Here is a 13086-nt window from a genome sequence, read left to right as displayed (position 1 = left end):
GGAGGCAGAAAAGGGCATTTCGCGAGGCAGCGGGAGTTTTCGCCGATTTCTTTTTATTAAAGCACCCCCGAGCCCGTGTTTACATTGCGCAGTATAAACATCCTGCCCGGGCCCGCCGAGCTTAAAAAGAGCGCACGAAGAGGGGGTTTGAAGTGGGCGAAGCTGCGCGCAGCGCGGAGCCGGCGGCCGGGCAGCGCCGCCGCTGCCCCACGCCACGCGCGGAACCTCCGCGCTGCCCGCAGGCCCTGCCCCGGCCCGCGTGGGGCCCGTGCCCTGCAATCCCGGGCTGGGAAGGGGCGCAGGGAGGGGGCGGAGGAGCCGCACGGCTCGTCGCGGTCACGCGTGGCATAAATCACACACACAGAGATACACGCGCGGTGCCCTCCGCGGCGGGCAGGGGTGCGGCGTGCAGCCCCCCCGGGTGGGGCAGGGCGGCGTGGAAAGGGCTCTTTAAAAGCTGCCCACCAGCGGGGAGCGGCGGCGGAGGGGGCCGGCACGGGGCGGCGGAGGGGCCGCCCGGGAGGGCGGGGGGGAGCGGCTCGGGGCGGGGATCTCCGCTCTTCGCTTACGTCTGTCAAGGAGCGGCAGACGCCGCTGCGAGAGATAAAGTAGAAGGCGAGCGGCGGGGCCGGGGGCAGACTCGACAGCCACCGCGATGGGAAGCAGCTCCCCGCAGCAGCGGCAGCGCCAGCCCAGCTAAAGCCTCGGGAGGGGACGGCGGCGGCCCCGGGAGCCCGGCCCGGCGAGGGGCAGCGGGGCAGGCGCAGGCGGCGGCCCCGGCTCCTCTTCTCGCAGCAGCCGAGCTCAGCTCGCTTCCACCCGCCCCCCCATCCCGCCTCCCTGCGGCCCCCCCGACCCTCCGCCTCTCGCTCGCCTTCTGCAGCCGCGCTCGGATTTAGGGATAGAGTGGGAGGAGGAGGCAAAGGGGGGGTGGGGGGTGCCGTCGCTCCCATTTGTTTATCCACGGAGGGGTGAAGTCTCCCGGTGGAAAGCGAACCCGCCGGGGGGCCGGGAGGACGCCGGAGGGAGGGTGGTGGGTGAGTGGCGGCGAGCCCCCAGCAGCGTGGCCTTTTGCGGGGGCGCTGGGGGGGCGGCGGAGGAGGGCCGGGGCTGGGGCTGGCCGCCGCGGACCTGGCCGTAGATGACTGCAGAAGCGCAGCAGGCTCTGTCCTCTCAGCCCCCTCCTCCTCCGGTGCAGAGCAGCTACGGCCCCATGTCCTCCGTGGCTGAGAAGCAGCCGCAGAGCTCGGCCATGGACGCCGCCTCCGCGGGGACCGGCGGCGCGGCCGGCAGCGCCCCGGGCAGCGGCGGGGCCCCGGGCAGCGGCGGCCCCAAGGCGAAGAAGACGAACGCGGGGATCCGGCGGCCGGAGAAGCCGCCTTATTCCTACATCGCCCTCATCGTCATGGCTATCCAGAGCTCTCCCTCCAAACGCCTGACCCTCAGCGAGATCTACCAGTTCTTGCAGAGCCGCTTCCCTTTCTTCCGAGGCTCCTACCAGGGCTGGAAAAACTCGGTGCGCCACAACCTCTCGCTCAACGAGTGCTTCATCAAGCTGCCCAAGGGCTTGGGACGCCCGGGCAAGGGCCACTACTGGACCATCGACCCGGCCAGCGAGTTCATGTTCGAGGAGGGCTCGTTCCGCCGCCGGCCCCGCGGGTTCCGGAGGAAATGCCAGGCGCTGAAGCCCATGTACAGCATGATGAACGGGCTCAGCTTCAACCACCTCCCCGACAGCTACGGCTTCCAGGGCTCGGCCGGCGGGCTCTCCTGCCCCCCCAACAGCCTCTCCCTCGAAGGGGGCTTGGGGATGATGAACGGGCATTTGTCCAGCAACGTGGAGGGGATGGGCCTGGCGGGACACTCCGTGCCCCACCTGCCCGCCAACGGTGGGCACACCTACATGGGCGGCTGCACCGGCTCCTCGGCCGGGGAATACCCGCACCACGACAGCTCCGTGCCCGCATCCCCGTTGCTCCCCGCCGGCGGTGTGATGGAGCCGCACTCGGTTTACTCCAGCTCGGCCTCGGCGTGGGCGCCCAGCGCCTCGGCGGCCCTCAACACCGGCGCGTCCTACATCAAGCAGCAGCCCCTCTCGCCCTGCAACCCCACGGCCAACCCGCTCTCCTCCAGCCTCTCCACGCATTCCCTCGACCAGCCCTACCTGCACCAGAACAGCCACAACACCGCCGACCTCCAAGGTAAGGCGCGGCCACGCGTGGGGCGCATCCGCGACCGCGGCCACGGGGGTCGGCCTGGGCTGCGGGCCCCGCGTGGATCCCGGCGGTGCCGCTGCCAGCCGGGATCCCGCTTCGGGGGCGCTTTTAATGCAGGTCCCGAGGGGAAGCTGCCTTGCCCTCGCTCCTCGCCTCCTTTCCCGGGGGCAGCGGGGCGCCCGTCGGGGCTCCGCTCTTCCCGGGCCGGGGCTCCGCTCTTGCCGGCGGCTGCTTCACGTCCAGGGCCGCCCCGGGCCTAAGGCCGGTGGGCTCAGGCAGCGGGGAGCTGCGGGAAGGAGAGGCCGGGAATGCACCCTTGGGCTCTCCCACCTCCGTCGGCACTTGGAGGGAAAAGGGAGGAATGCCCCATCGGGTGGTCCGCCACCCACGCCATCCCACCCCGGCCCCTTCCCCGCCATCAGCCGTGCTTTTCACACATCTCAGGGCCGTGTTTTCCAGGCCCTTCACCTCCCTCCATCCGTCGCCCAAGCCGAAGCCGGCGGCCCCGACCCTCCAAATCCTCCCGCGCCCCAAAACCCCGGCTCGGTCTCGTCTCTGGAGCTGTCGGGGCTACATTTGCCCCGAGTCTTGGAACGGAGATGGTGTTTGGCCGGGGAGAGGCCTCGGAAGGGACGAGGCCAGCGCTGGGTTTCGCTTTGCTGCCCACGTTCCCCTCGGGGGGCGGCGGCTGTGGGGTCTCGTGGCACGGGGGAACCCCGGAGCCACGGGCGGGTGATGGGGCAGATTTGGGGGTCCCTGGCCATCACCCCGGGCCTTCGGGGGAGCGGGACGTGCCTGACAGGAACGGCTGCGAAGCGGACAACAAATGGGTCAAAAACACAAAGCGAAGCGGGGGGAAACAGCATCAGAGCTGCAGAAACCGGGCAGAGCCCCAGCCCCGGCCGGGCCGGGGCAGTGCCCACCGCGGGCACCCTCCGGTCCCGGGGCGCTTCCCGGAGCTCGGCGCATCCAGGGCCTCTGGTAAACGGAGCTGGGAATCCGCCCCGAGGAGCCACCGGGCCCGTGCGCGGCCTTCACCGAAACGCTCTGATTATCACCCAAACGAGCGGCGGGAGCGCTGCGGGGCAGGGCACCCCATGCCCAGCGCACCCCCAATTCCCGGGGCGCTTTTCCATGCCGAGGTGGCGGAAGGAGCGGCAGGAACAGCCCCGCTGCCGCCGGCTCTCGGCCCCGGCCTCCTCCCGGTCCCCGCCGCCGCTCCCGGCACGAACGGGAGCTGCCCCGCTCCGCACCCGGCGGATTTTCCGCGCGGGCCGAGGCGATGGGAAAAGCAGCCGGGGCGGAAGAAAATAAGTGTTGAAACAAAACCAAAAACCCCCTAAACCCAACGCAAATCCCTTCTCCTCGCTGTGCCCTCAGGCCGGGCAGGCAATCGCCGTCCCGGGGCCGCGGGGCTTTCTCTGCCGCACCTGCCCGCACCCGCGGAGCCCCGATGTGCCCTAACACCCCCAAATCCGCGCTCGGACCGCGGCGTGCGGGCGGGATGGGTTGTTGGGGTTTTTTTTCAACCCCATGCCGCGTTTTTCTCCCTCCCCTGCGCTCACCCTCCCCTGCTGAATCTCTTGGCGCTGCTGACCATCTCTCCCCCCGTCCCGCAGGCATCCCGCGGTATCACTCGCAGTCTCCGAGCATGTGCGACAGAAAAGAATTCGTCTTCTCTTTCAACGCCATGGCCTCCTCCTCCATGCATTCGGCGGGCAGCGGCTCCTATTACCACCAACAAGTGACATACCAGGACATCAAGCCGTGCGTTATGTGAGCCGGGGCGGAAAAACCCCGGTGCTGGGGCCGGCCAGGCCGGAGCCGGGCGCTGAGCATCCCCCAGGACGCTCTGGGTGCCAGGGGGGTTGAACCATGTGCCAGCCTGGCTTTGGGCAGCAGGAACAGCCCGGAGCTCCGGGAAGCGGCGGCAGCGCGGAGTGCGGCCCCGGGAGCGAGCTGAGCATCGGCCGGGGGTGCGAGCCCGCAGCGTCTGTGCCTTCTTCTGCTCGGGGAGGGATGGAGGAGAAAGCAAAAGCAGCCCCCGCCTCCGTCCCGAAAGCCCCGACTGCGAGTTTGGGGTGAGGCTTTGCCAAATGAGGTTAAAAACAAAACAAAACAAAACAAAACAAAAACCAAAAAATGAAATTGCAAACTCAGTTTGGGGAGTTGGCAGTGAGCGATGCCACCGGCTCGGGCTGAGGGGGCTGGAAAAGACCCCGAACTCAAATCCTCTCGCTGCCGTCTCACTTCGAGCCCGGAAAAATACTTAATTTTTTTTTTTCCTTCCTTTTATTTTTAATTTTTTTTTTTTTTTGCCGGCCAACACCCAGCGGGCAAAAAAATCTCTCAGAGGGATTTTTTGGAACTATTAATTTTGGTTTTTTTGCCTGCATAAAGACTGCAGGATCAGACCCTATGCAGAGAGAACAAGGCACTTTGGAAAGAGACAGCCATGCTCATCCTGTTATTTATTCTACAATTCTTTTTTTTTTGTTATTGTTGTTGTTGCTAATAATCGAGACACGAATAGTCTCAGTTGATCAGTATTAAATCGGGGAATCTCTGTTGGCAATATTTGCCATATAGATTTGGGTTTTTTTAGTTAACCTTTGTAAATTTGCAAGCGACCGTGGTCTCTGTGTAAAGACAATCCTCCATATGTTTTTATAGAAATATATATATAATGAAGGATTATCCCCCTCCCTCTCCTCTCTATTTTTTTTTCCACCCTGACGTTGTACAGTTCGGTGACACCTATTTTAATTCTTTCTGCACTGTATAAAATTGTAATTATGTGGGTTTGTTTTTTTTGATTTTTTTCGCTTTTTTTTTGTGTACGTTTTGTCCCTAAAGAAAAAAAAAAATCCCGAAATAAAACCTGTATGTTATTTGTACATGGGCTTCACGATTGTATGAGCAGCAAATAAACGAGCATGCAGTGTAATTAAGCTTAATTAATGAGGAGTCCGGCCCTGCAAACCCTCGGGCAATAATTTCCCGTCCCGGCACAGACTCAAAACCGAATTTTTAGGGTTTTTTCACCTTCACGGAGTCCTGGTTGCCAATTTCCCTGCCGGGAAATATTTCAGTTGAGGATATTGAAACGCAGAAGGAGGAAAAGCGGCGGAGCTTTTTATTTTTAGCTTTTTATTATTAGGATTATTCCATTTTTTTTCCCAAGGTTAAAGGCTCTGTTTGACAGCTCTTTGCCTCTCCCTCGAATCCAGGCGTGAAGCTGCCGGGATGGAGCCCGCGGCTCCTTTTTACTCTTCCTCCATCCCGGGAATTTTCCAGCTCCTTTTTTCCTCCTCCTCTATCCCGGGAATTTTCCGAGCCTGCAGGAAACTTCCCGCGGGCTTTTTCCTGCGTGAAAAAGAAATAAAAATTCATAAAATTGAAGGAAATTTACCCAAATTAACCCAAATTATTAGGAATTAATAAACAGGAATAAAAATTAAGCAGATCAACTGCAGCATCTCCGTCGTGCATGGGGCAGTGATAAGTCTGCATTTAAATATCGGTATTTTCCTGTGAATTTTGGGGGGATTTGGGCTAATTCAAGATTTTCCAGTAGCGAGAAATTTTTGCTTTAATTTGTGAGCCAATATGTCTCTATCAATATTTAATATCAACGCCCATAAAAAAGAGATGCAGGCGAATTAATCTGATTACGTGGTTGTGGATTTCTGCCTTTATAGAGGGAAATTTAATCAGAGCACACTAATTAGCCCAGCTCTGTGGAATCAGCTTAATTAAAATCCAAGTTTGCTGTAACAAGGGAGAAATTTGTAATATTACTGTTATTAAGGCAAAGCTTTATTAGAGTTGGGGGAGGCCTTTGCAGAGTGGGGTTTTTTATTGTTTTGTGGGGTTTTTTTGAGGAGCGTTGTGGGGTTTTGGGTGTTCTTTAAAAATTTTTGTTAATGTTTTTGGGTTTTTAAAATCTCTGTTTAGATCTCTTGAAGCCAGCAGCAATCTGCCCACAGCATTATTGGTTTTCCCCGTTTTTATGCTTTTCTGGGTTGATCTTTCCCCATCCCTGTTGGAGGCGAGCGTGCTATCTCCATCCTTTTAGGTACAAGCTGAACCCAGAGGGTTTTTTGCTCCTGAAGCAAATATCTGAACGAGGTGTGGCTTCAATAATGGTCCAGAGTTAGGAGCTCAGCTCCTTGAAATCCCACTGTCACTCCCAAGTTTTGTTTTCATCCCTTCGGATTGATTTGGGATCCTCCTTGGCATTTGGTGCTGCTGGAGGCTGGGAAGGGCAGGCAGCACCTTGCAAGGCTCGGGCCCAGCTTGCAGGGGTTCCGTGTCTGCTCCCCACCAAAGCCTGGTGTGATTCATTCCTCTCCCTCCCGTGGCTTTCCAAACCTGGAAAAACAGAGCCGCTGCATTCCGGGGACGCCACATATTCCTCAAGCCAGTGAGCGCAGTCTAAACAGGAGCTCTCCATCCCAGAGCCCTCCAGCAGCCAGGAGAGACCAAAACCCCTTAGCTCCCGAAACCCCCCCAGCTCCTGAAACCCTCCCAGCTCCTGAAATCCCCCAGCTCCTGGAAAGCCCCCCCCAGCTCCTGAAACCCTCCCAGCTCCTGCAAAACTCCCCTAGGTCCTGCAAACCCCCCAGCTCCTGCAAACCCCCCCAGCTCCTGCAACCCCCCCAGCTCCTGCAACCCCCCCCCAGGTTCTGCAACCCCGCCAGGTCCTGCAAACCCCCCCCAGGTCCTGCAACCCCGCCAGGTCCTGCAAACCCCCCCCAGGTCCTGTAAACCCCCAGGTCCTGCAAACCCCCCCAGCTCTTCATCTGCAAAAGCCCAACGGGGTTTTCCCCAGTATTTTCAGTCCCAGGGGACGGCAAACCCCAAGCTGCTTGTGCTTTTCCAGGAATGCTGGGGCTCTGAGAGGAGGTGAGGAGGGATAAACTTGCCCAGAAATGCCGTGGGAGCCCTGGGAGAGCGGCGAGGCAGGGCTTGCTCAGAAATGAGGGATTTGCTGCTGGAAAGGCTCAGATCTGTCTGTGCTCAGCACCAGCGAGCTGCTCCCTGCTCCTCATCCCTCACATCCCAATCCTTAGGGAATACAACTCCTTTTCTTTTGGGGTTTTGGCATTTCTACTTCAGCAAACAGCTTCTCATCGCTGATGCCCTGTGCAGGCCCAGGAACTTCCTACAGGGATGGAATTGCCCAGGAATTTTCTACAGGGATGAAATTCTGGAGCGCGATGAGAAGCAGGGCCTGGTGTCTCCAGGCAGGTTGTCTCCTCTGGATCAGGGGACATTGGTGTCCCCAGGCCTTGTGCAGGGATTCTGGTGGCGTTTCCCTCTGCTCCTCCCAGGATGTTTCCCCCATCCCTACAAGGCCACCGTGGAGCTGGAGCTGTGTCTGCCACTGTCACCCGCTCGTGGGCTCGTGTTGGTGAGCCCCACGTGGGGACAGAGCTGGAGGGAGCACGGGATACTGCAGAGATCCCAAGGAAAGCCTGGAAGAGGGGATGTGGGGCTGGGTCCCCTGTGGGGGGCACACATTTTTGGGAGGGTCCATTGGGATGATCTGCAGCCGTTTTTGGGAGGCAGCATCGAGGGGGAAGGCTTGGAGGGATGCTGGGGGTTCTGGAGGGTCCTGGGGTCATTGGATGACCCCAGAGGATTGGAGCATCCTGAGAGAGAATTGGAGGGATCCTGGGGGACGGAGGGATCCTGGGGGCTTTTGGATGATCCCGGGTGGGTTTGAGGGATCCTTGGGGGTTTGGAAGATCCCGGTGGGATTTGGATGATCCTGGAGCTGTTGAATGATGCCAGGGGTGCTGGATGATCCCGGTGAGATGGGATTTGGATGATCCTGGGGGGTTTGGATGATCCCAGGGGTGTTGGGTGATCCCAGTGGCTTTGGAAGATTCCAGTGAGTTTGGATGATGCTGAGGGAATCTGGATAATCCTGGGGGTGTTGGACAATCCCAGTGGGATCTCAATCCTGGTGGGTTTGGATGATCCCGGTGGGATTTGGAGGACCCTGTGGGTGTGGGATGATCCCGGTGGGTTCGGATGATCCCGGTGGGATCCGGAGGCTCCCAGGGGTGTTGGATGATCTGGGGGGTGTTGGATGATCCCGGTGGGTTCGGAAGATCCCGGTGGGATTCAGAGGCTCCCGGTGGGATCTGGATGATCCCGGTGGGTTCAGATAATCCTGGTGGGATCCGGAGGTTCTGGTGGGTTTGGATGATCCCGGTGGGATCTGGAGGCTCCCAGAGGTGTTGGATGATCTGGGGGGTGTTGGATGATCCCGATGGGATCCGGATGATCCCGGTGGGTTCGGATGATCCCGGTGGGATCCGGAGGCTCCCGGGGGTGTTGGATGATCCCGGTGGGATCCGGAGGCTCCGGGGGTGTTGGATGATCCCGGTGGGTTCGGATGATCCCGGTGGGATCTGGAGGCTCCCGGGGGTGTTGGATGATCCCGGTGGGTTCGGATGATCCCCGTGGGATCCGGACGCTCCCGGCGGTGTTGGATGATCCCGTTGGGTTCGGATGATCCCGGTGGGATCCGGAGGCTCCCGGGGGTGCTGGATGATCCCGGTGGGTTTGGATGATCCCGGTGGGATCCGGAGGCTCCCGGGGGTGTTGGATGATCCCAGTGGGTTCGGATGATCCCGGTGGGATCCGGAGGCTCCGGGGGTGTTGGATGATCCCGGTGGGATCTGGAGGCTCCGGGGGTGTTGGATGATCCTGGGGGGATCCGGAGGCTCCGGGGGTGTTGGATGATCCCGGGGGGATCCGGAGGCTCCGGGGGTGTTGGATGATCCCGGTGGGATCCGGAGGCTCCCGGGGGTGTTGGATGATCCCGGTGGGATCCGGAGGCTCCCGGGGGTGTTGGATGATCCCGGTGGGATCCGGAGGCTCCGGGGATGTTGGATGATCCCGGTGGGTTCGGGTGATCCCGGTGGGTTCGGGTGATCCCGGTGGGATCCGGAGGCTCCGGGGGTGTTGGATGATCCCGGTGGGTTCGGGTGATCCCGGTGGGATCCGGAGGCTCCCGGGGGTGTTGGATGATCCCGGTGGGTTCGGATGATCCCGGTGGGATCCGGAGGCTCCCGGGGGTGTTGGGTGATCCCGGTGGGATCCGGAGGCTCCGGGGGTGTTGGATGATCCCGGTGGGTTCGGGTGATCCCGGTGGGATCCGGAGGCTCCGGGGGTGTTGGATGATCCCGGTGGGTTCGGGTGATCCCGGTGGGATCCGGGGGCTCCGGGCGTTGCGGGGGCGGTGCCGTTCCCTTGGCGGCAGCGCCACCTGGCGGCGGCGAGCAGGGACCGCCGGCCCGCGGCTGTCCCAAAATTTGGCTTCGAACGCGTCCAGGCAGGGCCGGCTTGGAGCCTTTCCCCACCAGGTGGATGCTAAAAAGCTTGTTGGTTTTTTTTTTTTTTCCCCTTTATTAATTAATTAAAAAAAATCTCTTTAAAATGGATTTATTTTGTTTTCATTTTTCCTTTCTGGCATCCGGACCTGTGAGGGGGGACATCCCTTTTATCCCATCTTCACACCAGGTGAAACTCCTTTATGGAGCACTTCTGCATCAAACCTTTTCCGTGCCCAGGTGGGACAGATGGGAATACCTGGCATGGAAAAGCATGGGTTAACCCATGGATACAGGCACCTGACACAGGATGCTCTCAGATGGGGTTGATTATCCAGATTTGCAGAAAACCTTGGAGACTTAACCTGTGGGAACAACGCCTGGAATCTTAAATGGGTATTTGGGATGCCAAGGGATGAGTTTGGCACCAAGTTCTTAGCAGGTATAAAGGCTGAGATCCATAATAATCAGTGGGTGCCTGACTTCTTCCTCAAAACCAAAATATTTGGGATCTGTGGACCTCAGGGGATCAAACAACAGCTCTTTTCACTTTTGGAAGGGGACTTTGATTTCTGCAATGCTTTTGGGAGGCCACACCTGAACATCTGTTCCCTTTCCAAGCATAACTCCTGCCTCATGCTCTGCAGGAAAAGGCAGTGCTGGGATGCTCCTGGAGGATTTATCCCTGCCAAGGAATCTTGGCCACAAGGAGTCATCCTCAGGGATCAAACAGGTGGATGAGAGGAGCCCCCAGAGGAGCAGGAGGTGCCCCCAGTGCAGCTCTGCAGCTGGAAGCTGATGATATTCCCAGAAATTCTCAGATTGCCTCCATGAGTGAGGAAAGGCACGGGGCTGCCTTGTTTTCTAAAGTAACTTTCCCTGTCAGAATCCAGTAAGGAATTTAAACCAGGATATTAATATCAGTGGTTGGACTGGATGATCCTAGGGGAGGGTTTTCCAATCTAAATTATCCTGTGGGTGTATTATTAATAAAAGACAACAGAAGGAATAAATCTTATTGAGCTTCTGGCTCAAAATCCAAATTCCCATTATCACAGGGTGCCCAGAGCAGCTGTGGCTGCCCCTGGATCCCTGGAAGTGCCCAAGGCCAGGCTGGATGGAGCTTGGAGCACCCTGGGATGTTGGAAGGTGTCCCTGCCATGGCAGGGCTGGGATGAGACAAGCTTTGAGGTCCCTTCCAACCCCAACCATTCCATGAATCAGGGGTTGCCCTGCTTCATCCAACTTCTGATAAATATTCCAACTCCAGTCTTGAAATGAACTAAGTTTTTGCACTGTGCCATCAGTAGGGATTTCCTTTCCTCAGACACTTCTCCAGGTCACCTCAGAGATCTCTGCAACGAGCACCAGAGAGCAAATGGCAATTCCAGAGGTCAAACCACCTCGGTTTAATCACGGGAAGGGATGTGGGGACACTGGCAGTGCCACTTGGCTTCAGCAGTGAGAACATGAGCCTGAGCACAGACCTTCCTTTATTTAAAGCAGCAAGACTCAAAAGCCCTGGAATGGCACAGAAAGTGCAGCTCTGTGGCTCGGCTCAGCCTCAGGCTAATTACTGCAAAAATAAGCAAACACACCTGGGAAAGCAGGACGACATGGCCTGGAAAGTTTTGCAGGGACTTTGGGGTACCAGGAGTTCATCTGGAGCAGAACTTGCTGCAGCAATTGCGTGGGGGGTGAAGAGAAGTCCCTGCAGAGCAGCAGCTCCAGGCACTGCCTCCTCCAGAGCGATGGAAATGCCACACTCCAGAGGCTGAGCAGTGCAGGTGCCTGGAAACCCTCGGAAAACACAAGATCCCTCTGGAAAAACACAGGTATGGCTCTTGTCTGAACAATTATTCACTCTGAAGTCTGAAGGAGTGGTAGCCATGGATATGGTAATGCTTACAAATGTGGCAGCTTTCACCACATGAATGTTTTCCTTCTCCCCCTGGCCTTTTTTTGATCCCATTTAACTGCCCTGTGTGTTTGCTTTATTCTTTAAGGAAAGGTAAACCTGGCTTGGCTCAAAGTGTGGAGATGGGTGGATGATAACACATTTGTGTGACTTGGAGACATCTGGAGGTGGCACATTTGGGGAACAATTTGTGTTTCATGTCTTGTCTCCCAGAGCAGGAGCTATGCTTTCTCCCTGGCATGTGCTGGAAAGTTCTGGAGCAGGAGGACCAGTGGGATTAAAGGCTCCAGGTGTCCCCTGGGAGACAAAATGTTGGGAACATCAGTTCTATCACACATAAAAGCCCAAAAGGGGCTTGGTTGAGGTTTATTGAGAGCTTTTGCTGAGTTTTTGTCTTGTCCTCCTGCTGGTTTCCAAAGGGCTGGGAATGACCAGTTGCCTCCAGTCTATCAGGAGCCATCTCTGCCTTCCCATCTGCAAAATCTGGATGTTCCTGGGGCAAAAGTCTGGGAAAAAATTCTCTTTGGTGCTTTGTCTCCAAAGAAGCAGGAGCTGTGATTTATCCCTTGGCATACCAAGGTGCTGGTACCTTGATGGAAAGTTCTGGAGCAGGAGGACCAGTGGGATTAAAGGCTCCCAGAGCCACCCTGATGCTCCAGGTATTAAAATTCCCGTTGGGAACATCAGTTCTGTCACACAAAAAAGCCCAAGAGGGGCTTGGTTGAGGGTTTTTGAGAGCTTTTGCTGAGTTTTTGTCTTGTCCTCCTGTTGTTTTCCAAAGGGCTGGGAATGACCAGTTGCCTCCAGTCTATCAGGAGCCATCTCTGCCTTCCCATCTGCAAAATGTGGATGTTCCTGGGGCCGCAGCAGAGATGGACCAGAGATAGATCCATATCCTGAACTCATTTCTCCCAGGCACTTCAGTGGGATGCCCAGCCCAGAACAATGGCAGGATACACGACCCTAAACATTTCTGCAGGGCTTTGAAAGATGAAAAGCAGAGACTTTGCTACCTATGTCAGAGGAGGGGCAGGGAAATGTTCCATGATGTTTATAGCAGCCATCACGGACATTACACATGGAAACATGGGAAATGCTGCCCTTTTCTGGGAGGGAGATAATCTTTAAGAGATGGCAACCAGGAAATCAAAGCATTTGGTACACAACAGCCTCCCAAGCAGGGGGGTTTGCCCGAGGAACGTGGCCATGGCCACAGATGTTTCCTCCAGAGCCAAAAGTGCTGTGAGGGGCTGTTCCTTCGGAGGAACCGGAACGAGAGAAATCCCTGCACACGCTTTTCCTCCCCCTCCTCACCCCTGTGGAGAAAAAACACAGCCCCAGTGCTGGATTTTTCAATGGAAACATTTCCCTAAAAGCTGTTTGTTCCTCCCTTTGGAGCAGTAGAAGATGATGAAATTAAAAAAAAAAAAAAAACACATACACAAAATAAAGGCATGACTTGGAGACAGTGTTTAACCATCCCTTTCCTGACTTTTTTTTTAATTGGGATAATGGGATAAAACCTCTGTTCTTCCAGGCTGCTTGTTTGGAGGGAATCAGGGAGGGCTGGATGTGGACCTGGATGTGAGATCCAAGAAAAAGC

The 13086-nt window shown here is 57.3% G+C and overlaps 1 protein-coding gene across 1 annotated transcript; it reads left to right on the top strand.

Moving 5' to 3' along the window:
• The first annotated feature begins 309 nt into the window (after positions 1-309).
• Positions 310-4020, top strand: FOXF1 (forkhead box F1). The gene is made up of 2 exons (XM_068202434.1): positions 310-2201; positions 3836-4020. The coding sequence occupies exons 1-2, from the start codon at positions 1142-1144 to the stop codon at positions 3994-3996; spliced, it is 1221 nt and encodes a 406-aa protein (XP_068058535.1). The 5' UTR covers positions 310-1141; the 3' UTR covers positions 3997-4020.
• The last annotated feature ends 9066 nt before the right edge of the window (positions 4021-13086 follow it).

The sequence above is a fragment of the Anomalospiza imberbis genome, chromosome 12 (genome assembly GCF_031753505.1).
Source record: "Anomalospiza imberbis isolate Cuckoo-Finch-1a 21T00152 chromosome 12, ASM3175350v1, whole genome shotgun sequence".
NCBI classification, from domain to species: domain Eukaryota; kingdom Metazoa; phylum Chordata; class Aves; order Passeriformes; family Viduidae; genus Anomalospiza; species Anomalospiza imberbis.
The sequence above is the reverse complement of the archived record's forward strand: the minus strand, read 5'-3'. Positions and strand labels throughout refer to the sequence as shown.

Coding starts and splice junctions, on each gene's coding strand:
- FOXF1 (XM_068202434.1), top strand. CDS start 1,142: ATGACTGCAGAAGCGCAGCAGGCTCTGTCCTCTCAGCCCCCTCCTCCT. Junction 2,202..3,835: donor CAACACCGCCGACCTCCAAG/GTAAGGCGCGGC, acceptor CCCGTCCCGCAG/GCATCCCGCGGTATCACTCG.